This window comes from Acyrthosiphon pisum, chromosome X (genome assembly GCF_005508785.2).
Source record: "Acyrthosiphon pisum isolate AL4f chromosome X, pea_aphid_22Mar2018_4r6ur, whole genome shotgun sequence".
Classification (NCBI taxonomy): domain Eukaryota; kingdom Metazoa; phylum Arthropoda; class Insecta; order Hemiptera; family Aphididae; genus Acyrthosiphon; species Acyrthosiphon pisum.
The window spans coordinates 78,545,766-78,570,382 of record NC_042493.1 but is presented as its reverse complement, the minus strand read 5'-3'; the positions used below and the strand labels follow the sequence as shown (position 1 = coordinate 78,570,382).

The 24,617-nt window shown below is 31.4% G+C and overlaps 1 protein-coding gene across 4 annotated transcripts in view; it reads right to left on the bottom strand.

Annotated features, from left to right (window-relative positions):
- Positions 1-24,617, bottom strand: part of Usp (ultraspiracle) — a 39,709-nt gene that overhangs the window by 6,716 nt on the left and 8,376 nt on the right. Inside the window, exons 1-2 of one of the 4 annotated variants that reach the window (XM_008188778.3) lie at positions 17,348-18,165; positions 2,233-2,359 (exon numbers count right to left, since the gene is read on the bottom strand). In XM_008188778.3, the coding sequence (XP_008187000.1) occupies positions 2,233-2,359; positions 17,348-17,426 (206 nt within the window). In that variant the 5' untranslated portion in view covers positions 17,427-18,165. 4 annotated transcript variants of the gene reach the window in all.

Below are 24,617 nucleotides of genomic sequence, written 5' to 3'. Positions count from 1 at the left end.
ACAATAGAATAAATACTATACAATACAGAATAAGTGTAAGTACTCCAAAAATTACCTAGTTTCTAAGTCATTACATATATTAAAAAAAAATTATGGTTGAAGTTAAAACGCATTAGGTATTTCTTTTAAAATGTTATTATCAGAGTACATAAATCTTACTCAGATGCAATAAATGTCATAATTGACACTTCACGAGGTATTTTATACTTCACACATGATTTCACAACACTAGAAGATTTTCTACAAATTTACTGTTTTTATTCAACCACACTGTATACGTCTCTACATATAATATTATATTTATCGATTTCGATATTGCAGTGCTAGCATAACCTGTGTAACTTCTAAATCTCAGTCATGCCGATAGAAATACATATAGAGCGCTTAGTAATAACGTATTTTTTTATTAAAAACGATAAACAAATATAAAAAATACTTTCATATACGTTCCGTCCAATGTTCAAGTTTCATACAATGTGTTAACCCAAACCATCATTAAAATTTACCTGTCACTTGAATACATGGTGTACGAGTTGGAATACATTTTAAAAGTCTTCGAAAACTCTTCAATTTAACGTAAAAATAATAATAATCGTTGAAAGACACTATTTGGACCGAACATCGAGTAGGTATAACAACACCGAAGACTAAACACACTATTAAAATAATATGTACATTGTACAATACAAATACTATTATGATAAACGAGCACAAAATATATTTTGTCAGCCAAAATAAATGTTTGTCTTTGATTTACTGTGATATACACTACGTACACTGAAATATGTACCTACTAAGCAAAAAATAATTTACAACTGAGACGTGCACACTGCGAGAGCATTGCGAAATATAACGGAATGAAATAATTGATGAATACGTCTTGTTAGTGAAAAAAAAAATCGTATAAACACAACAATGACGATTATATTGGTTGTAATATTAGGTCATTTATGTTTGTTACACGTCGACGGCGCATTATTGATAATGTTAATAATATGTACATCGAGTTCAGAGTAATATTAGATAATATTATGGTAGGTATTCAATATTTACACTATAATAATAAAGTAGGACGGATTTTCACGGAAAAATAAGATACTATATTATTTAATTAAATGTAAATGTATACGTGTGTACCTATATAGTTGTATACACATTATACATTTTAAAATACCAACGCATACCCATCGAATCAGACGAATTTAATTTAAAAGTTTGATAATGAGAATATTATATCGGAATGAACAATTATCAGTTTTTTATCGACCGGTTTTATGATTAGATAGGTATACACACATATTATACACACATGGTATACCTAAATTTATGTAAATATTATTCATGTTTGAGGTATTATGTATATCAGTAGATAAATAACGCAAGAATCCGGATTTTTATGGAAAAAAAACGTTTCATATAAAAGCCTATTACTCTTATACTCCACGTGAAAAAAAATAATTTGAGTTTCAGAGCAACTAGAATCTGTATGCACACGATTTTATTTTGTATATGCATAATAATATAGTATAATATGGTAATAATATTTCCAAAAAAACCGGACATTAAGTACAACGAAGTAAGAAATGTTTGGTTTATTACAAGTTTATTTTTTTTTTTTTTTGAATAAATTTTGTCAGGTTAAATAAGGATTTTTATGGAGAAAAAAAAACGTTTCATAAGCCTATTATCTTTTTTATACTCTCCACGTGAATAAAAAATATTTGAATTTCAGAACCAGTAGAATCTATATGACTATACGTACATGATTTTATATTGTACATATAGATGCATAATATAGGTATAATAATATCGTAGAATTCCTATTATGGCCAATGGGACATACCTATAGGTGGCAGATGCAATGAAATAAGAGATGTTTGGTTTATTTATTACAAGTTTATTCCTTTTGAAATAAATGCTGTCAGATTAAATCAGGTCGAGAGTTCGTGTTGAGTCTAGTAAAAATAATTGCACAATTATTTCTAATGTAATAAGTAATAATAGTAATAACTATCATAATCAATAGTAATTAATACATATAAATATATAATAAAGTAATAGCCATACATAATTTAGTTTAATCTGTTTTTAATATTTGTAATCAAAATGTAATATAACCACCACGGTACCACATTTCCACTTCTAATCCACAGGTAAACGAAATAAATGTTGAATAATGAATATGATAAGTACCTACAGTCGAATTATTTACTGAATATGAACTATGCTTACCCTGCAGGACTTAGAGGAGCTCCCGGAGGGCTGAAATTGACCATTAGAGTTGCCGTGTCGGGTTTGAGGTCTAGAGGTGACTGAGGACCCATTGAACCCAGTGACATATTATTGTCCAATCTTAATCCTGTAATCAAACGAATAAATTATTAGATATTAAGAATAAATACATAAGAAATACAGCTTAAATGTAGGAAAATATGATTCTTATATCTAAATCGTTATATCGATATTATGTTAATTCAGGAGTTTAGCTGAATAATGTATACATACATATTATACATATTAGGTACAATTAGAAATATTACATAACTATTAACTACGGTATGTACAGTATATGAAAAGGAAGGGCGCAGCAAGGGAAGAGCTTAACTACTAGCTTATAACTACCCGTCATGGTATAAATAAATTATAAAACTTATGATCTCATTACATTATGTATACATTCATACAATGTATGATGTACATATGGTTCACAAATAATGTGCGTATGCTATTGTACATTTGTACCTATATAATATACATTTTACACCTTGTGACAACTGACAAATCGATCGAGTAATGAAAAAATACAATCGAATTTCTACCTACAATTTGTATACGAATGTGGTATGTTTTATTGACTAATAGTAGGTATATTTGTATTATTATATGTTTTATTTATCTAGGTATTTCATATATGTATGTACCAACCTACTATATGTTGTCATTCGTAAGCGAAAAACCTCTTTTTCCCCCAAAAAAATGAAGTGTTGTCACGACTTCAAATTATATTAAAAAATAAAAATTTTGAAATATTGAAGGAGTTAAATATTCATTTCGACGTAATGAATCGAATAAATCGTATTTATATATGCAAATAAATCGGGTAAATGTACTATGTGGAAATATGTATATATTTATTGGGCCTCTCCATTAATCAGTGAATAGTGAGTCCAATAGACAAACTTTTTCCTATGTTAATACATAGGAAGTATATACGCTTATAAATTGGGACCAGCCTGTTTGAGTCCAATAGGCGAAAAAGTCAATTACTAATCGTGAGTCCGATAAGCGGCGACTATTGTTGTATAATGTACTTTTGATTTATCATCGGAGACAGAAATATGGTGGCAACGCAGACTGTATATGGATTTCTGAGACTATACCCGACTGTAGTATAATATAATATAGTATTATAGTATAATATAAGTATAGTATAATATAGTATAGTATAATATAATATTATATGATGAAAAAATAAACTAGAATCGAGACATATTCGATGTATATTAAAATCAAACGCTATATTATTGTTATGTTTATCTCATTTAAATCTTTTCTTGGCAAATTACTGTATAACATATAGCCATATAGGAGGTACGAGTGACAAAGATAATCGGCGTGCGATTTTTTTTATGCATTAATGCACGACGACCATTTCACATACACACGACACACGTTACAGCAAATACCACAGCTATGAGCGATGTTTTTCGAAAATAGCAACGATATAATGCTGTATACATGTGTACTCGTATAATATGCATAATATTATATTATACATTATACACACACATATTATATTATAGGTACATTGCGTTACTGTGAAATCGTGGAACGGTGGAACTATAGAGTAACATTGTACATATATGATATATCGATATACCTAATGTATATATATATTATATATATATTATAGTGTACTGTGTACATAATGCATATTATATACCTACCTATCGTATTGACGCATAAATTGAAATATCCACAAGATAAAGTGTATACACTAATATAGTAACCTCGAGAGGAACTCTACAAAACGTAGGTACCTAATAATAATATAATTATAGATTAAAAATGTGCACCTATATAATATTATTTATGTCGTGGATGTGCACGTTAATAACTGCAGGTAATAAAAAATATTCTATTAACACATTAACACTATTCGTGCAGTCGAAACTGTGCGTAATATATCAACTGAATTTTTTGGTTACGGTGTTGTGAATGTAGATTAACTACAATAATAACACATATATTTGTGGTGTATAAACACACACCGCACAAGCTAATGCAAGCTGAGAACGCATGTGTGTGGTATCAAGTTTGTAGACCTGAAATAGTAGAAGAAAATAGCAATAATGACTAGTTACATATGTACTACTTTTAATGGGTATACCTATATTGAAATTTTAAATTGCTTAAACTTTGCAGTTCATTTTTAGCCTTGCCAAACGCGCTTATCGATATTGGTTAGTACCTATTATTATTGTCACATATTTTGTGTCGCTCTGTTTTCCCGAGTACAAAATATTGAGAGCGAAAACTCTCCTCGACCTTCACCTCTACAAATTTAATGTAAAAAAATACACAGGTAAGTAGCATAATGATACGACCTTGAATACTTTTATTCACTGCATAATAGGTATCCTCTTTTCAACCGTTGACTTGTATGCCCTTGATTTGGTATATATAGTTAACAATAAAAAAATACGTTGAAAGAAAAATGAATAAAAACCAATTGTAATCTATATTATCGCATATTATACTCATTATTGTATCTTCTGTGTTGTATATTCACAAACAATAATTCAACAGCCTATATATAAACAAAAAAGCATAATATTGTGTTTCAGGCAATGAAGTGTACCTATACACTGAAAATGTTGTGTTCATTAATACGATGTTCAAAGTTAAGGTTTCAATAAGTTCAAAATGATTACCTAATATCATCATTAATAACAGGACGTCTGCGGTAATGTTTTTATACGCATTAGATTACACTAATTATTTAGTGTTTCTCGGAGTCAAGAATATTAGGTAGGTAGGTAGATATTACTGGTACTTAAAAATATGTGAATAAAGTTAAATACCTGGTATTCGTTAATTAGGTTATTATATTCATTGTTCATATATTAAAATCGGATAAGCTGTATTATAAAATTGCACAATTTTACATAAATTTATGTTTTTGTCGAATTAAGTAAAATTAAAACTATTCTAAATACCTATATACAAACAGAAAGTTATTTAACACCAGGAAAGCCGACTAATTTTTAAGCAAATGTCAGAGTTTGTTTAAAGAGAATTTAGAAAGGTTTATAGAGTAATATTTTAACCGCGTTCGAAAATTAATATACCAAGTGCTAACAGGTGGATTGCCCATCTTGGTCAGATGAGTTCACAAAGCTATAGTACACCGACACTTATTTTCTTGAGAACTGAGGTACACTAAATCCAAGATATACACCTACATAGCACAGTATTTTATATTTGTTCATTTTTCCCGAGATGAAGTCGGGTTATACAGCTAGTATTATATTATAAAGTTGTATTATAAATATGCACTATTGTTAACTTGTAGGTAGTAGGTATAGGGTATGTCCATACGTAAAACTAGAAAATTGTGTTATAGGACAGGCCAAATGATAAATATGAAAAAAATTCTAATTACATATTATTAAGTTTTAAATTTTAAATTATATTAAGTCGGTAGGTTTTTAGTCAGGCCATGGTCTGACATGTAGTTTCCTATGGCTATGTCAATTGTCAATACCAGATCTAATTTGCATTTAGAAAACCTAGAAACCCTTTAAAGTTGAAGATTGAAACTTTTTTACTGCTCCAAGAAATGACGTGAACAAAAAAATAACCACACGTCATTGGCCACTGTATAACCTACAATACGCATAGCTCCACTCAGAAATAAAAGGAAGGTTGTACAATACATTAGAGGACATTGGTAAGGCTAGGTTAGGTTTATATTAAGGAGACGTAACAGTGCGAGGTAGAATCATTCATTATCGCCGTCTAACGCAAACACATAATATATAGACTAAACAATATATGTTCCACATTTACAATTTACCAAATATCCTACAAAAATGTTATCTATAATCTCTTGTCGGTTTTTACGATATTATAGTTTTAAAATGATGAGTAAATAGAATAAACCATTAAAAAGTAGGTATCCACTTATAGTTTGCTTTAAAATGTTATAGTTTTTAAATTTTTCATAAGTAAACTTTCGTGTATTCGAAAAAATAAAAATAAAAAAAATATTGTAAACATTAAACGTTGGTATATTGTAACATATTAGGCTAGGTAGTATAATATTTGACTTATATGAGGGAATAAGACATATAGATAAGGAATGTGTCATGCATGTGTAAAACGTAAAATTTATTATTATATGTTATAGTTTTTGTTCGATCTACGTAAAATGTTCACATATAAAATAATATTATGTTTAGTTGCAATATAATATCTCATAGGTATATTATAACTGCATATAATAGAACTGTTAGGTTGCGATAGTTATGTGTGATTAAAGAGATGTTAATAATTATACTATACAACAACATTTCAACTTGTGGTTTAGTTGGGAGATGCGGAGAGGGGTCTCTGCTCGCGAGTGTCATTTGATTCTCTCCCTCCAAATATATAGTGTTACAGTTAACTATGCAGGTAAAGTGTTCTATTTGCACTCGGACATACTATTAATATTAAAATATTACCCGCACACTTCTTCAAATTATATAAAGTATACTGCAAGTGACTCAGTGGCGTGCAGACCCCTTTTTCAATGTGGGGCAAAGTTAATTATTTTACACCCTCCACCCACCCAAAACTAAAAGAACGTAGTAAAATAACATTTACAAATTTAATTTTAGTAACTTGTAAAATTCTTAACAAAAAATATCACCCACACCAACTCCATTTTCAAGTGGGGTCTAGACCCCATTTGTGTCTTGTCTGCAGCACGCCACTGGCAAGTGTAATATAAATTTGATTTGGCCGATCGAAATACACATCATACAGTATACACCGTTTACGGTTTACCCGCGTATATAACTACGTAATAAACGTATTATATACCTAAATGTATAGTGTATAATAATGAATACATCCACGGTTTGTGAACCATTGGCGGCGGAACACCACACGTATGGTAAAAAAACACACGTAGGCACAGCCAAATGAAATTTTCACGTATGGGGGTAACCCAATCAAATCAATTGCGAGGATCGGCCTTGACATTTTGACAACGTCTAATAATGGAATGAGCGGACGAGAGCTTAATATATATATAATATACGCTATAGGTACACGGCTATACACGCTCTCGTACGTACACGCGTTACGTGTAAGTATAAGTTAATTATTTACGAAATGCAGCAAACTAACTGCAGCACCCGGGCGGAATCGGGTGGGAGATTTCAATGCAGTTATAAGCATGCACATGCGCACGAGCGCATTACAAAAATGCACATCGCGCGTTCGTTTTATCGAATTTGTACAAGGTTGGTGCTCGCGTGACGATATTGGACGACATGCTGCATTTCGAATTCGAATACAATACTAATTAGGTGATCTGTATCTGCAGAATTGAAACGATACGTACCAATATATTATTATTGTATGTGGTCGTATAATATTATTGTACATATCATACTATATAACATTATAGCCATATAAGCATTTTGTATTTAATAAATAAATAATAAATTAAAGAAAACGATATGGATATCTCATATACGCCCCGCGACGTCCACGACAGACGTTGACGCACGTACATATTGGGTCATCGAGTAGTCATCGGGTAATCGCGGTATATGGTATACACACAGATTGCTAAATAGACGTAATATTATTATACGACGTAGGTATTACGATTGGGTTACACAGAACATTCAGGGTCAAAACCACATTTCCGCTTCAGGTATATATCTGCCTTAAAGCATTCCGTTTCTGATTTACTAATTCTAGGCATGCGGCATCCTTTTTTTTAAGTATATAATATATTATGGGCATGATGATGTATTTGACGTCAAATCGGGCGTTTTTAATTAAAAACAAATAATTATTGAAACAAAAACGAGAGTATTAGACCTAACTAATATATTAATATAATACGTAAGTACGAGATAAAAATAGGAAATAAACGTTTGCAAGTTCAAACACAATACTAATATATACTAATATATACTAATATATACTATAGGTACTATTATGTATTATGCGTATTGTATACACCAGAGATGGAAAACGTAATTGATGGCGAAATAGAAATACCATTTTGTTCAAAGAAAGTGATAAACAAAAATATAATTCGAATACAGTTCATAGTCCAGACGGCAGGACTTGAGCTTAGAATGTTTTTAAAATTGATCCCTTTGATAATAGTTTGTGTTGTTCAAAAGTGGTAAAAAATACAAATAACTAACGTTTTTATATATATTTTTTTTTTTTGATAATTTAACACAATACAATATTATGCATTTATGCGGTTACATATAGTGCATATAATAATAAAACGCACAGGTAATAACATTATACATATTATAAACAATTTATATTGTATTTTAACTGAATGACGCAATTGATTTTAGCATCAGATTATAATTTATTGTACTGTATTGTAAGGTTGTACGTCTTAACATCGAATTTCCATTGTTGTCCTCAGTTTTATTAAACTAAAAATGAATAGCTAGAATTTCGTAATATAACACCACTTATAAATAATAATATACAGATGTTTCAGATCTTAAAGGCCTCAAAAAATGTCCTCCAAAAATCTAAATTTAAATATTCTGATTTTAACGAACGATAATAAGCACAAAACAAGTGCTGCAGGACTCTCCGGACTTGACAACCCATATTTATATTATATTTCATTACAATGACCAAGATTTCACGCCTTATTTCAAAATAAGAATGTTTAAATATCTCAACTGTAGATTACAATACACAAATAGTATTAATTCATATAATACTATGAATTCATTTTAAAAGTCTTAGAATTTATTCAAACAAGATAAAATATAATCGGTATAACCAGGACGACGCGGTAGTATGAGGAATGAAAACAGACACTCCAAAATATGTAAATTGAATGTACAAATGAAATACGATAAATGTAACAGGTATAATATTATTATATAGTAATCGAATGGGATTTCAGAGTTGTTATACGTAAAATATTTGACCCATTACACCTGCATAGGCATTAGTGTATTATCTAGACACCTACTATATATTTATAATTTATTACTTAGTATTTACTACCGATACCTGCATATTTAATCATTATATTATTATAGTACTTTATACAATAGATCCCAAAATAGTTACGATGATATTTAATTGAAGTCTAGAAATGTACCTATAATAAAATAACAAATTTTGTATACACAAAACTAGGGGGGTATATGGATGATTTTAGAATGTATATAGCCCAGTCTTCGAAAAATCAGGAATATAATATATCTATTATTTTGTAACGAGATTAAATGTTGCTTTGGAAAGTGATGTAATGTTTCAAAAATGTCTATTTAATATTTGTATATAAAGATTTATATAGTTATTCAACTAGTGACTGATGTTGTTAAGGGCATTGCAAATCTGTAATTTTTAAGAGAACGTTATACTTGTGCTGACAGTGTCTTATTAACGCCAAACATATCAAATTATACGCTGAGAATAATTAATTTTGCTTTGTTATTTTTAATATTAGAGTGATTTGATCTATAATACAATATTTAAATATAAGAATATTATCTCTAAGGAGACCTCTCAGTTTTTTTTTTATTGATATTTGGATTTTAAATTTTAAGATGTTTATATCAGTTGCGTTAAAATTAGTATTAAAAAAGCCTACACGTTGCCTTAGATAATATTCTTACGTTTCCTTTAAATTTGAAAATAGGGTGATTCACTCTAATATTAAAAATAACAGAGTAAAATGTATTCTTAACATACAATATTTACCATGTTAAGCGTTATAGTAAGACGAAGATACCATAGGCGGGTACGAATGTACGATGTCCTCTTATAAGGAGTTTAATATAGGCAATATAAAGAATATTCGTGCCGTCCAGTTAAGTGTGTAGTACTGTAGTAAATAATCATTAGTGTGCATCCATTTATAGTGCACACCTATCATAACGTTTAACTTCCACACGAACATGGACATTCCAATACCATATTGTATATGGTGAGGATGTTACTTTTCTGATAGTACTTTTTGCCCATCATAGTTGATCGATTTATCGGATAAGACTTCTAAAAGCCGATTTGAATTTGTCAACAACTTACATTACCTACATGGAATTTTTTTATTTTTCAAATTGTTACTCTTATATTTTTCCGACAAATATTTATTAAATCGTTATTTTGTATTTTAAAAAATTTCGATTTTACACACATTAATATAAAATATAAATTGTATAATATCTTGTGTTCGTATGGTTATTCCTATTTTCGATTAATACCCCTCCACCAGTCAGGCTTATTTTTTCTATGATTATTCAATACACTATACCTTGATACATTACAATATTAAATCTTGGTTCTGTCCATGGCTGTAATACAATATACTCTAAGGGGTTTTCCCCGGTATTTTGAAGTTTTACAGAATACAAGTTGAAATGAATGTTGTTGAAAATATTCAAAAGTATTTAACTAATAAGAGACAACTATATTTTTGCATTTGACTAACTAGCAACTAATGTAATGCAATCAACCAAAATTCTATATAAACAAATATGTAGTAATATTTTAACAGTAATTTCAATGATATATTATGGAAACAGGGCGATCAACCGGTATATATTATATATCTATACTGACGGGGTAATAATATTATGTCTCAAACCCTTCTTAAATATTCTCGCATAACTATAATAACAAAGTTTATCGAAGAGTGGCAATGTGGCATTGAGCATAATATGATTCATTTATAGTAATTAGTAACTAACCATGTGATCATCAAGATGTCTATCACGATTTAATGCGAACATAAAGTCTACAAGCGACAAAACTCGAATGTACAGCGGCAGTTGAATATACTGCTAGACTGCATCGGAGGAGACCAATTATATTAGCAGCATTAAGCCGGTTTTAGTGTTGTGTCGGTTACAAAATGTTGGTAACGCATTATCGGCATGTTGAATATAATATACAATAAATTCTACATGACACAGCGTGCGCACGGGGTAATTACTAATCGAAGTACGTTGTTTACTACTCTGCAGCAGTGAACTTTATTTGGTTAAATGTACACAATAAATTATCTATTTTATGGGTAATATATTATTTTATTAGGTGTAAATACTTACAGTATAACATTAATAACAAAGGTGCTATAGGCATATTCTAAATAGTACCTATAATATTCTAAATTAACTGTTAACGTGGATTTGGAAATAATGTAATCAGTTATAAATTATAATTTATCTTAGGTATAGCCTAAGGTATAGCCCTAAGGTGTGTGACTAGTGAGTAATTCTACTACTAACTACTTACAGAGGCGTGGTGTTTATTTATAATTGTAAATAATACTTAAGATTATATTTTTTTTATGTGATATATAGTAGTAACCATGTGATTATCGTACGCAGTTAATATTATGTGCGTTTAATGATAAGATTCAATACAAATATCCACTACCACGGTGGTTAAAAAATGTTCCCTAGCCCTCATATATTAACAATTGCTTGGACAGAAACAAGGAAATCATAGGCATAGAACTAGATAGAAAAAATGTAATTTCAATTGCCACAAATGTAAAACCACCGTCGACAATTGACCAAATTCTGATAAGTCGACTTTCAGAGTCAATATTTTTAAATGCATGCATAATATATAACCTATAGTTACCTACTTAATAATCAGCATCTGGTATGGTAATGGAATTAAGAATGATGTACAAATTTGCATATTTACAATGTTTCTAAAATTATCTTTTATGATGATATAAGACTACCTAAACATGATTCAATCTGTTCATGATTCAATCTGTACGAGTAAAAATAAAATGTTAAAAAATAAATAAGGCATTACTTTAGGCAATTAAATTGTCATGTCAACGATGGTATTTTGGAAGCTAGCTGAGACAGAAATATTGAAACAGAAAAAAGGAATGTAGACCATTACACTTGAAGTGTTTGCCAAGGATGGAATTACTGCTACAGTGCCACTTCACCCGTAAAACGAAAAAAAATAAACATTAAGAAATAACAAGAACGAAAAACCACTCGCAGCTCGTGAGTATTAAATATTTACATATCAACGTCACATCACTTTATGATACGAAATTACTGGAAAAATTACAAAAAATAAAGGAGGGAGTAGAACTAAGAAGATGACGATATAAAATATATATCAATACGGTAAAAATGTAAAATATAACACGAGCTCGCGTCGACAGCGACTAAAAATAAGTTCACGTTTGTGAAGTGCATAGAAAAACAGTCGGACGAAATACGATCAAGTACTTACATCGTAAACGTGTGCGTGTACGTATGTAACTTTGACACGACAAATCTGTTGGCGGAAAACTCGACACAGAAAATACCCGCTAAACTCTATAACTGTCCATTTCTCGAACACCACGACGTATTTTCTACGATATTGAAGTAAAATTATAATATTTTGTCACGCCCACGGAAAAATTTACTATTTTTTGTCCGGTAGACAGTAAACGCAGCACGTTAGGCGGAAAAAACACGGTCCAAATCAATTTAATATTAATATCGATATGTTATGTCTAATAATTGATGTATCAAATACATAGATGGTTTTTGGTGTAGGGTGGGTTACTTCTATATATGGAACAGTTAGACGACTCTAAATACAGAAAACTGCAGTAAGAACAGCTCTTTCATATGAATTGTTGTAATATTGATAGAGGGCAAAAGGAGTTTTATTTTAGGTTTACACCAAGCCGACAAAACAGTAACAAACTGTGAAAGTAAATTTGTAAATTTTGTGACAAACAAGAAATAGCGACTAAGCAGCGATTGAAAGTGGAAACTTTTCGTGACAAAATGTTTATGTTTTGTTTTTCATTAATTGCTGTTACATCGCACTGCAGACAAAACTGCAGAAACAAAAATTCGTGATTTTAATAAATTTTTTGGGATGATGTGTCAACACCTGTTTGCACGAAATAAACAAATGTTGCCAAAAACAGAACAGAGCCCCTTTGAAGTTTTACCGCTTTTGAGTGGACACAAAAATGTCTCCAGAAACACGAACATTGTGTTGTCATCAGAATGGAATATATCGTAGAATGTAATCTATATACTTTGTCTCCGATTTTGTTCAGAAACAAAAAGCACTACTGTTTAATCGGCTTGATGTAAACCCAGCATTAATTGCATTTTGTATTACAATATTGTGATATTGTGTGGAAATAGAGGGAAGTGAACTATTTCAGTCGCGAGCAACACATGCGGCACGAACCGCGGGCGAGGGCTGTATTTCGCCTAACACTGAAATACTTATTCATTCCCGATAACAATTGTGTGTGTGGCATCATACCCCTCGGCATTCTTAGTGTTCTCTTCAAACCATTGCATATGGAACAGCATGGGAGTACCCACCTATACATACAGCAGCTATAAGTATTTGATATTTAAGACAAAACGTATCGTTACGTTCATGTGTAATAATAATCCGATTTAGAAAGTAACTCTCCACTTGCTGAATTGTAAAAAGCATAATTTACTGATCGCTCGATAGAAAAATCTAATTTTTTCGATCATTAATCGAAATCAAAAATTAAACTTTCTGTGTAGGCGTGACAAAAAAATAAATATAATTTGACCGTTTATACGGCGTCCTCCCGGCCGACCGCATCGGTTATCGACATTGTCTATACGACTATTTCCGCCGGTCGTTAGTGCGACCTTTGCGGACTTTGGTCTTAGCAGCGGTCGCGGGGACATGACTTTCCCCACGGCGTTCGATCGATTAAAAGTAATATTTCACAGGTCCGTCGTCCGGAAGCCCAATGGCCGTAACCGTCGTCACAACAGCCGCCGGGTCAGCGGAAAGTGCATGCGCAAACACGCGCTCTTAGGTCTGTCGTGTTACGAAACATTGTAATTTATAAATTATAATACATATTAACAATAACATACAATTGTATGATGATTGTTATAGGTATCTTCGGACGGGTGGGGCGCGCGTGCATATTGCGACACCGCGGTGTACTCGAGTACGGAGCGTCTGTGCGGTCGTGTCGTCATCGCGCGCGTCGAACCTACCGGAGGAGTCGCGGGTGCCGCGAGTTTTCCCGGCTGCACGCACAAACACGTATGTGTACAACTGCAGCAGGCTTCGTGCGTCCCGCGCGAGATATGACGACCTTGAGGTGCGAAATAGGAAGCTCCCGGTAGGTCAGCGGGGCGGTGAGGACGGGGGAGGGGGGCACGGCGACGACGACCTTGAAGGTGGCAACGCGCGCGCGCCGCCGCTAACGACCGTATCGTTGTCGTCGTCGTCAATCATTTTTCACTTCGTTCCCGCGCCACTCTTTTCCACCACAGCGAAGACGACCACAACGGGCCCCGACCGCACCGTCGTCGTGGGATATTATTATTATTATCGTCACGATACATAATATTATTATTATTAATATTGTTATAGGTACGTCAGGTACGATATACGTCACATGCACGGGAATTGCAACGATAATGTGACAACTGCGGAAGACGACGATATTATATTATAAATTATTACGATCGTTGTCGATCATATTATTATTATTGTGTGGACGACTGCATGAATAATAATGCTCTATAAAGATCCGATGTACATATGTATGTAGAACACACGTGAGCGGTGTGCGCGCCTATTTATTGTTATTTACGATATAGGTAGTATAAGTACTATAATGTAGGTAGGTATATACATTATAAATAAATGAGAACGAACCAAGCCAGCAGTGAAATATCATAATCTTGACGACGACATGGACGGTGATCGATTTTATTATTAATTTTTTTCTGACAACCTCGAGAAATACAAGGTGCCTACGACGGTTGTGGTTACGTATATATTATTATTTATTATACATAATATTATTATTTATTATATTATTACTACGATTTTAAAACGGACGCGTTAAACTCGAATGTGAATAAAAAATAAATACGTCCAAACCGACATCTGCATTTGACACGCGCGCGTATCGACTCAAGTTTTCCCGGTTATAAATTAACATATTATTTTGTGGTTATAGAGTCTTAGACTATACAACAGCACTCCAGCACCAATAGTTAATAACAACTATACGATCACGATAAACGATTTCAAAAAGCGTATATTATAAAACATTAGGTATCGGAGTTTTATTTTTTTATGACATTAATTCCAATACCGCAGATTTTATGCGTATTTACCTGGCATCAAATGAATATCAAATCAAATTCATATTACAAACAATATAGTTTCATCTAAATATATGCAGTGGTTGAAACGAATGAAACGGTTTCATAACATTGATTATTCCGTTTTTTTTTATCACGACTGATTTATTCAGCGATACGTATATACAGTTTATGATGAATAAAATATACATTGAATTACATTAACTACAATGCTCAGCAATCTAAAATTCTTATAGGTATGCGAGTTTTACAATATAGATGACCCAAGTGAACAAAAATACGTATTGTATACATGAAAAGAACTCCCACAAATACCTTATAAATACATTATAATTATTATTATTGTGTTATACTACTGTTGCAAGTGTCGATTTCTATAATTTAAACTGTGTAAACTTTTATTCAGCTACAAAATGAAAATTATTAAAGTTCCAATAAAACTGAAGGTTCAGCGTTTGACATATTTTTTAAGACTCAACAGGCAATGCAATTATGCATACTAATTTGTTATTACATATTTTTTTACAAAATTATATGCTTCAGCAAAAAACATTATTATTAGATGGTTGTACCTACATTTGAAATCTAAAAACCTATAACTATCGATTAGGTTGCTTTCTATTTTATTGATAGATAATGTATATATATTTGGTTTGCCAATTAATATATTTTTCATAAAAATTATCATTCATCTTACAATGAGCTAAACGATATATAACCCGGGTCCCTGGCAGGGCCGGATTGGTATATGTATCGGCCCATTGAGATTTTCACTTCTCGTGCACCAAAATTACGTCTATAATTATTACGAGCTTATAGGTGGCCAATCGTATTTAGAACATGAATTTATTTTCAGTTACACTTACACGATCAGCCCAAATTTTAACTTTAAGCGGCCCACCGAGATTTTCTTGATAGCTCGCCTAACCAATCCGGCCCTGGTCCCTTGGACGACCAACGGCATCACGGAAATAATTCTGGTCATTATACATCATTGACGAAATACTTTTGTCTATTTAGTATATAATATGTTCGAAGTTCATAATTCTATTTAAAATACCATTGCTGAGTTTCCGTTTAACAAATCGAACAATATGTGAAATTTGCGTAGTCCTCAAAAAAATTACGATTTAAAGGCAATCAAGGATTACAAACAGCGAGTGGAACGCCGGAAAACCCGCCTCAAACGGTTAGGTAGAAAAAAACGGGTCCCACATATTATTATATAATATTATTGTACAAGACAGTAACTTTCGTGGGCATAACGGAAATCGACGTGGGAAAGAAACGGAAAAACGCGTCATCCCATTCGGAAGAATTTTTGTCCTATTGGTGCGAAATTATATCGAACCACATCGAACGATTTCGTTGCACGTCAGAATATTATTCTGGTCTTCCCTCGCACACACATGTGGCGATAAATAAATACATAGGTCTTTTTACCCACTTTAAACCGACAAGGGGGGCTCCACGTTCGACCGTTATACAACTATATTGCGCGAAATATATTCTATAAATTCGTTCGTTTAATCCGGAACACACCAATAATAATACCCGCGAAATCTCCTTTAGTTGATATCGGTAGGTATATATATACCGGTATATAAATATTTTAACTTGTCGGTACAAAATTTCAGATAGTTTTTTTTGTAAATAACGTAAATGTTACTAGTTAGGAATAAATGATATTTTATAGAATTAATAATTATATAATTAAGGATATAATTTGTGGTAATATGAAATAGGGGAAGAATATATAAAAACGAGGGTTACACATTTACAAGCATTTTGAACCGATATCACAAAAAAAAAATATGTCTTTTATTTTAAATAGTTCGGTGTTTGTTTTAAGGGGAAATTATACCTGATTGAACGAACGCATTTCTAAATTTACCTAATAATAAAATTATAATACAATAGTGTAAGGCGACGCCGCGGCCGCGTTTCCTATGTTTTACCTCTGCCCCAGTGGTGATGCGCCGCCCTGCTCTGTATGATGGCCGACACGGACATCATGGGTTTTTCTTTCTTGAACATGTTCAAGTACTCGACCCGGTCCCGGTGTTGGCCGGAACACGGCTAACGACGGAGACTCACGCGCGAACGACGCGACAATAATATTTGGAATCGACGGAAAATATAATTTGCGACTGCGATACACGCGCGGACGACAAAATCGCCGAACGCTCTATAGGCCGGTTAGGTTAGTGCTGCGCCTGTTCCCCGGACCACCGCGGACGACCCACTGATCCCGCGAGCCGGCCGACGCACGCCGATATAACTATACAGCGATGTGGTACCTCTGCCCACCCAGTGACACAGTTTTGGCGCGAGAGGCACAACGCCGGAGCGATCGGCGGCAATAGCAGCGACGGCAACAGCAACAGCGCCGAGCACGGCCCCGCAACGAATATATTGTAGGTACGCGCCGCAACGGACGGCAACCAAATAAACACGCTGCTCGGTCGGCGCGCGCCACGAAACCTCGCCGCCGCGCCCCACCATTCGTCTGACCACACCGACGAGAAACGTTATTACTACTTGTTGTGTACCGTCCGCGGGCAGAGATGCACAATGTTGCCTAAATAATATTCCTAACGATTATACCTATAAATTATAATAATATATTGCATAATATACGATACACCAGCTACATCCTCCGTAATCGCCAGATCTTTCGATACGTGTATCACCTTTATCCCCACCGACGATCCCGTAACCCTTCGACGACGGTTACACGTCCGGTGCTTACCTAAGTAGCCGACTACCTATATATTATTATAGTAGTAATCGGTATACATCGCGCGCGCCTACTAAAATAATGTTAATTTAGTATATTATTATAGTTCTCGTCGGATCGAACAGTCGATCGAAAATATTGTTTTATTCTCATAATAATTATATTATACACGCGGAATTGGGCGCGTTTTAAATACGTGTTAAAATTTAAAAAAATAGTATAAATAGTACCGTTTAGTATAGTTGTCCTGTACCTATCTTATAATTACAGTATAATATTAATTACTGTCTACTTCAAACAAACCGTTTAAAATAGGTTATTTTATCATCAACGTAATGCACATAAACTGAATAGTTTTTCAAAATATAAAACAAATTTACATAAAAAAGGTACACCTACCAAAGTAATATTAATATTTGTTCAGGTGATAATATATTCGTTTTTAATGCTAAATAATTCAACTGTCTGATACTGGTATACTATAATGGTAATGTTACGAATGTTTGACGATTATTATAGTTTATATATAATATAGATGAATCAAAAATTAGTTCCTCCAGTAGTAGTAATATTATTCAATTGAATTCGACAACAAAATAATTTTTAAGTACTACATTTAGTATTTACCTTCAAAATTTTGAATCTGATTGTATGCCATTAGGTAAACCTAAATCAGACAAAGTGTAGCTAACTACCTACTTTGAATTTTATAAGTAACTATATATATATATCGTATAGTATAAAAAACATTTAGATGTCATTTAGTACTTACTATTTCAATTAGTGTATCGAACTCATCTATTTTACATGGTTCATTTTAAATACGTATGCCGGATTGCACAAAACATTTAATGAATCAATAGTGAGCTAATGGTCCCTTAAACAAGATTTAGTGGCCCGTGATTGTTCCATTAAATTTTTAGTGAACCATAAATTTAATAAATTGTTTATGCAACCCAGCATTAGTTTACTAAATGTACTTTTTTATGTTTTCTATTTTGCCCATCTCCGATTAAACATTATATGCCTGCACGAATTGTAAACGTTTTATCGTTCGTACCATACCTATAATAATCACGTCATAGTTATTGGGAGGTGTTTACTGTATATATACATCATACGTCATGTATATATTGTAAACACATTATAATATAATTTACGTGTCAATGATTAAAATATCCAAACGCTATTAATAAGATGCAAATTTGTCGTCGGAATAGATTTCTTATATTGTTTTCCTTAGAAATTACACATTATAAAATACAAATATTACCATATAATATATAATATATATATAAACGTTTGTGTTGTTAATTTTACGTAAACAATTTAAAATCTTTAAGTTCAAGGACAAAACATACTATCACGTTCATTAACCGCACGAAAGCTTAGTGCATTAATAATCATATATACCTAAACAACAACTGCAGCATAGGTATAATATACAGATTGCAGACGTCCACTCCCGCCATTGACAGGATGGAAGAATTATAGTGACGACAAGAAACTGTTGAATGGGCGATGTCAAAATAGGTATTCGCAGACCCCTTATGAGTTATGATCTTTTTTTTTATTCCAAAATTTAAACAATTATATCTATATAATAATATATTATAATATATAATATATAATATTATTTACTTATACAGTTATACCCCCCCCCTCAAGATAACAGTCTAGGATACCACTAGAATAGAATATTATAATTGTTGTATTACATCTGACTTTAAGTACCTATCTATGCTTTTATTCTAGTAATTATTTTTGTAGCGTATTGTGTATTCCAACATGGAATGTAAATTTTCTTTTAATAGTAAAAAACTTAATTTTGATTTGTTTTTACTTGCATAATACCTATATTTTCTACACTTTCTAATTTAAGGAAATATAATTAATCATATACTTAATTAATTACAATATATTGAATTTATATATTGAGTTATGAGCTATGATAATATAATAATTAATAATAATTTGATGACCAGTAGTCAGTAGGTACTTCAATTGTAATTTTTATATTAAAATTATAGCACACAATTTTTTATAAAACTAGGTCCAAAATATCATACAAATGCACGAGCCTCGGGCAGGGGCTTCGCTGGCCTTGTCTAAGGCCAACCCTGCTAATTGTACATTAATGATCACTATTAAGCTTTAAATTAATTCAATACGTTCAAACCGAGGCTCAAACTAAATACCAATGTTATTAAATAATAATTATTTTCAATTATTTGTTTTACTGCTTAAGAGGACGTTGCACCCGCATATGGTGCCTCCGTTTTATACACGGATGACATGCCAAATATTCGTTCACCTGTTTCAATAGCGTTCTGTAAGTTTTGATATTAGAGTGAATTGACCTATTATCAAACTTTTACGTAACATCATTATCTGAGTTCTCTCGTTGAAAAATATTTTAATTTTTAAGTAAATTATGAGTATCTATGTAAAACAATAATATTTGAAAATGCTAATAATTCACTTAAAAATTAAAGTATCGTAAAAAACCAACGAGAGAACACAGATAATGTTGTTACTTAAGAGAACGTCACACCCGCATGTGTTGTCTCCGTCTTACACAAGTACGAAATGGACAAAACGCGTTTACGCAGTCTGAGTATAAATCGCTCAGTTATGGTTCTAAAGTAAAAATTTAAAATACCTATTATAAAATTGAATTGTGACAATATTTCTGAGGGCAAGTCGTTGCGTTTTTTTTCATTATACCCAATATAACGTTCATTATTTCGTTTGGAAATAGAACAAATTTCAACATTTTTAAAATACCTTTAACTTTTCAATTTTTTAATTTTTTTCATAAAAACTCAACGTCTTGCCTTCTAAAATATTGTCATCTTTTAAATTTTAATTTTGTAATATGTGTTTTTATTCTAACATCAAAATTAAGCGATTTCTACTCAGACTGCGTAAACACGTTTTGCGGTACGTGTGTAAGACGGATACAACACATACGGGTGTGACGTCCTCTTAAAAGTTTGAAAATAATTCAATTCACTCTGATATCAAAACTGACAGCACCCTATTGAAATTAGTGAACGAAAATTCGCTAATTTGAGTATAAAATGTGTAGTCTAAATCCGGTTATATTATAAATAGCAACCATTTTATATAAATACAAAACGATGATAATGTAGGTACTATAATATTAATATATTTCACTAAAAATCTAGTACAGTGATATATTGACTAATTAATAATTATTATTAATTATATAATCTAAGATGCCTATTCTCATGTCCCCTACTCATGTCTCACTACTCATTTTAATAGTTAATAAAAGTGATACAATTTTATTATCAATAAAGATCAAAGAGATTGACGCGGCTGTCAATGGACAACAAATATAATATATTTTGTATTGTTACAATACACACATAATATTATGTAAATAACTGTCTATTATTATGAGAAACCTATATAATATAATAGTTTTTATAATAAATAGGTGACTGATGTGCATGAGTGTCTTACCTTAACACTCTGAAGTCTGAGTAAGCCGGTGACTAATTTTGTCAAACCATAAAGTTATATTTAGACTCCCTAGTATAGAAGTATTTATATTCAAGAATTAGCATTAGGTATTAATTTTATTTGAGTTGAGTTTTCTTATTAAATTAATTAATATTTATGTAAGTAATATTATTATTATTAGTGATGTGTTTAATTATAATTTAAAATATTACCTGTAACATGTACATACTTATAAATTCTTAACTTAGAGTTAAGTTAACAATGACATTGTTTAAATACATTTTATGATGAATAGAGCAGTTTGAACAATATGTACAGTGTACTCTAAATGCTAATAGGTAATAAATAATTATGATTAATAACACAAACCATATTTAACAAAATTCTTACAAATGTGAAACGGATTTCTATCAATATGAAATGTGTGTCAGGTACCATAATTAATATAAATAGTACACATTATAGGAATTTCAAATTAGTTTAAAATTTAAACAGCACTTAATTACTAAATAGTAATACCCCATATTACTATTATTTAGAAATAAAAACGATTAAATAAATCACCTACATATATGCATAAGTGAAACTAGGCAATTTTATTAAGACAGACCCAATGATAAATATAAAATTCTAATTACAAAATAAGTTTTTAATTTTAATTTTAAATTCTATTAATCAGTATATTATCCAGTCAGTATTAGGTCAGGCCATGGCCTGACTAGCCTGACCTGTATATATGCATATCGTCTATGTGATTAATAGATTTTTAAATGTTGTACTAGTTTATTTTATTAAGTAGTTATATTAAAGTAGCACTATAATTCAAATACTTAAATATTATCATTGTTGAATATAATATAATGAGATTGTTCAATAATTTCTCAAGTATCTACAATCTACTATATTATTATGAACTTACTGTTTGGAGTGGCTACACTGCTGTAGCCCTAACCATAAAAGTTTTAATATTCCCTATGTATTACTTTTTGTTGTAATGTCGCAGATCATGCATCTGTTTTTGTAAAATAAAAGTTACATAAGTTTTAAGTATTAATGACTTGTTAATGTCCTTATGTCCGAAGCTGCCACACGGTAATTGTACGAAACATGGTGTCAGGTGTAAAACCATAATTAATAGTAAATAGTAATCATAAGAAACATATGAAACTACACGTCAGTATTAGCTAACCAGATAATCTGAAAATTGCAGGCACTAGTGGACAATTTTCTGTGCCAAGTACAATGAGCTTTAGTGGAAATATAGTCCAAAACTGGAAATTATGGTATCAAAAATTTACCATATACATGCTAGCAACACAAAAGGAAAACCTAAGACAGAAGGTAAAAATTGCAATGCTATTAAATTGCATTGGTGAGGAAGGACTGCGCATATACAACACATTTTCATTTCTTGATTGTGACAATGTTGAAAAATATGACATAGTGGTTCAAAAATTCAAAGTTTATTGTGAGCCACAGAAAAATATAATCTATGAGCGCATTAAGTTTTACAAATGCATCCAAAAACGTTGATCAATTTTTAACAAAACTTAAGAGTCTTGCTCCTTCGTGTGAATTTGCGAATTTGGACGAAATTGTCAGAGACTGTGTAGTAATGGGTAGTGGCACCGAACTAGTTTAAAAATACTCGGGCAGACTAGGTAAAAAAATTTAAGGCACCACTACCCCTAAAAAAAATCAAGCAGACGTGTGGGGGGCAAAGCCCCCCACACCTCCCTAAGTCTGAATTTGTATGAAGTCTGTAGATTTTACGTACAAATAATTTGCAAATGTTCGTGATTTTAATGAATTTTGTTAAAATTTGAACTCCAATATAGCTTCAATATTTTTTAATTGTTATTATAACAACTTATGAAGAACTTTGTATTATAATTTTAAGCTAAAAAAATTGAAAATTGAAAATGTCTATAAATAATTCAAATAGAATCAAAATATTTTGTTTTAATTACACCATATAATATAGAGAAAGCTAATATAAATAGGTATTTGTTGAAAATGTCGAGTATCTACAATCTACATATCGTCCCCGTTCATGCATTGTACACTAAGTCCAAAAATCAACTTAGAAATTTGTATTTTAACAATAATAAGAGCTATAAATTTCACAGTGTCATATTATTTACAACTACTCATTAACAGCTACTTCCTTTAAGGGAAACTCAATTAAAAAAAGAAAGAAAAAAATTTGGTTACATATGGTATACATTTAAAGTTTGAAAAAATTTTAAAAGCTGATTCATGTTTTTGGACTTGGTGTGTTTTGCATGAACGGGGACGATATATTTATGCTATATTCTATAGTATACTATGTTATATAAAAGATTAACTACCGCAGATAATTTAAATAATCACTAAATGTTTATATTACCATTTTCAAATCATAATATTCAATTTTCGAAATATTTCGACTTTTTTTAGCTATATCAATAATTAAAATGCATAAGAAAATTTTGATTTTGATCACTTTTTTTAGTTACTGTCAATAAAAAAATGTTCTCTATGTCAAAACTCTCGTGTCAAAACACAAGTTAAGCGTAAATCCTCAATATTTTTTTATGAGCGTCTGAATTAAGAATTTCAACAACATTTGTCAAAATTACGAAAACTTGCAAATTATTTTGAGTTAGAAATTCAAACAAATTTTAGATTCTGACCGAAGCGATGACTACAATGCTGTGTGGTTTTTTTATTTTTTTTTGGTCTGTCTTTACTGTTTAGGGCAGTACAACTGCTTTAATTTTCTTTAACAGTATCTTGTACCTTGGGAAGGTAAATCTAGTTGGTACATTCAGGAGTTAAAAATTTAAAATTCCCAAAAGCGCAGGGATAAACAAAATAAAAATTAAGGAAAAATATGAATTTTTACGTAAAATTGGTTTTCAACAAAATTGATTTTGGTTTTTGGTGTAACTTTAAAACAAATAACTGTAGGTATATAAATGACATTTTCACTGAAAGTTTATAATAGTATTTTG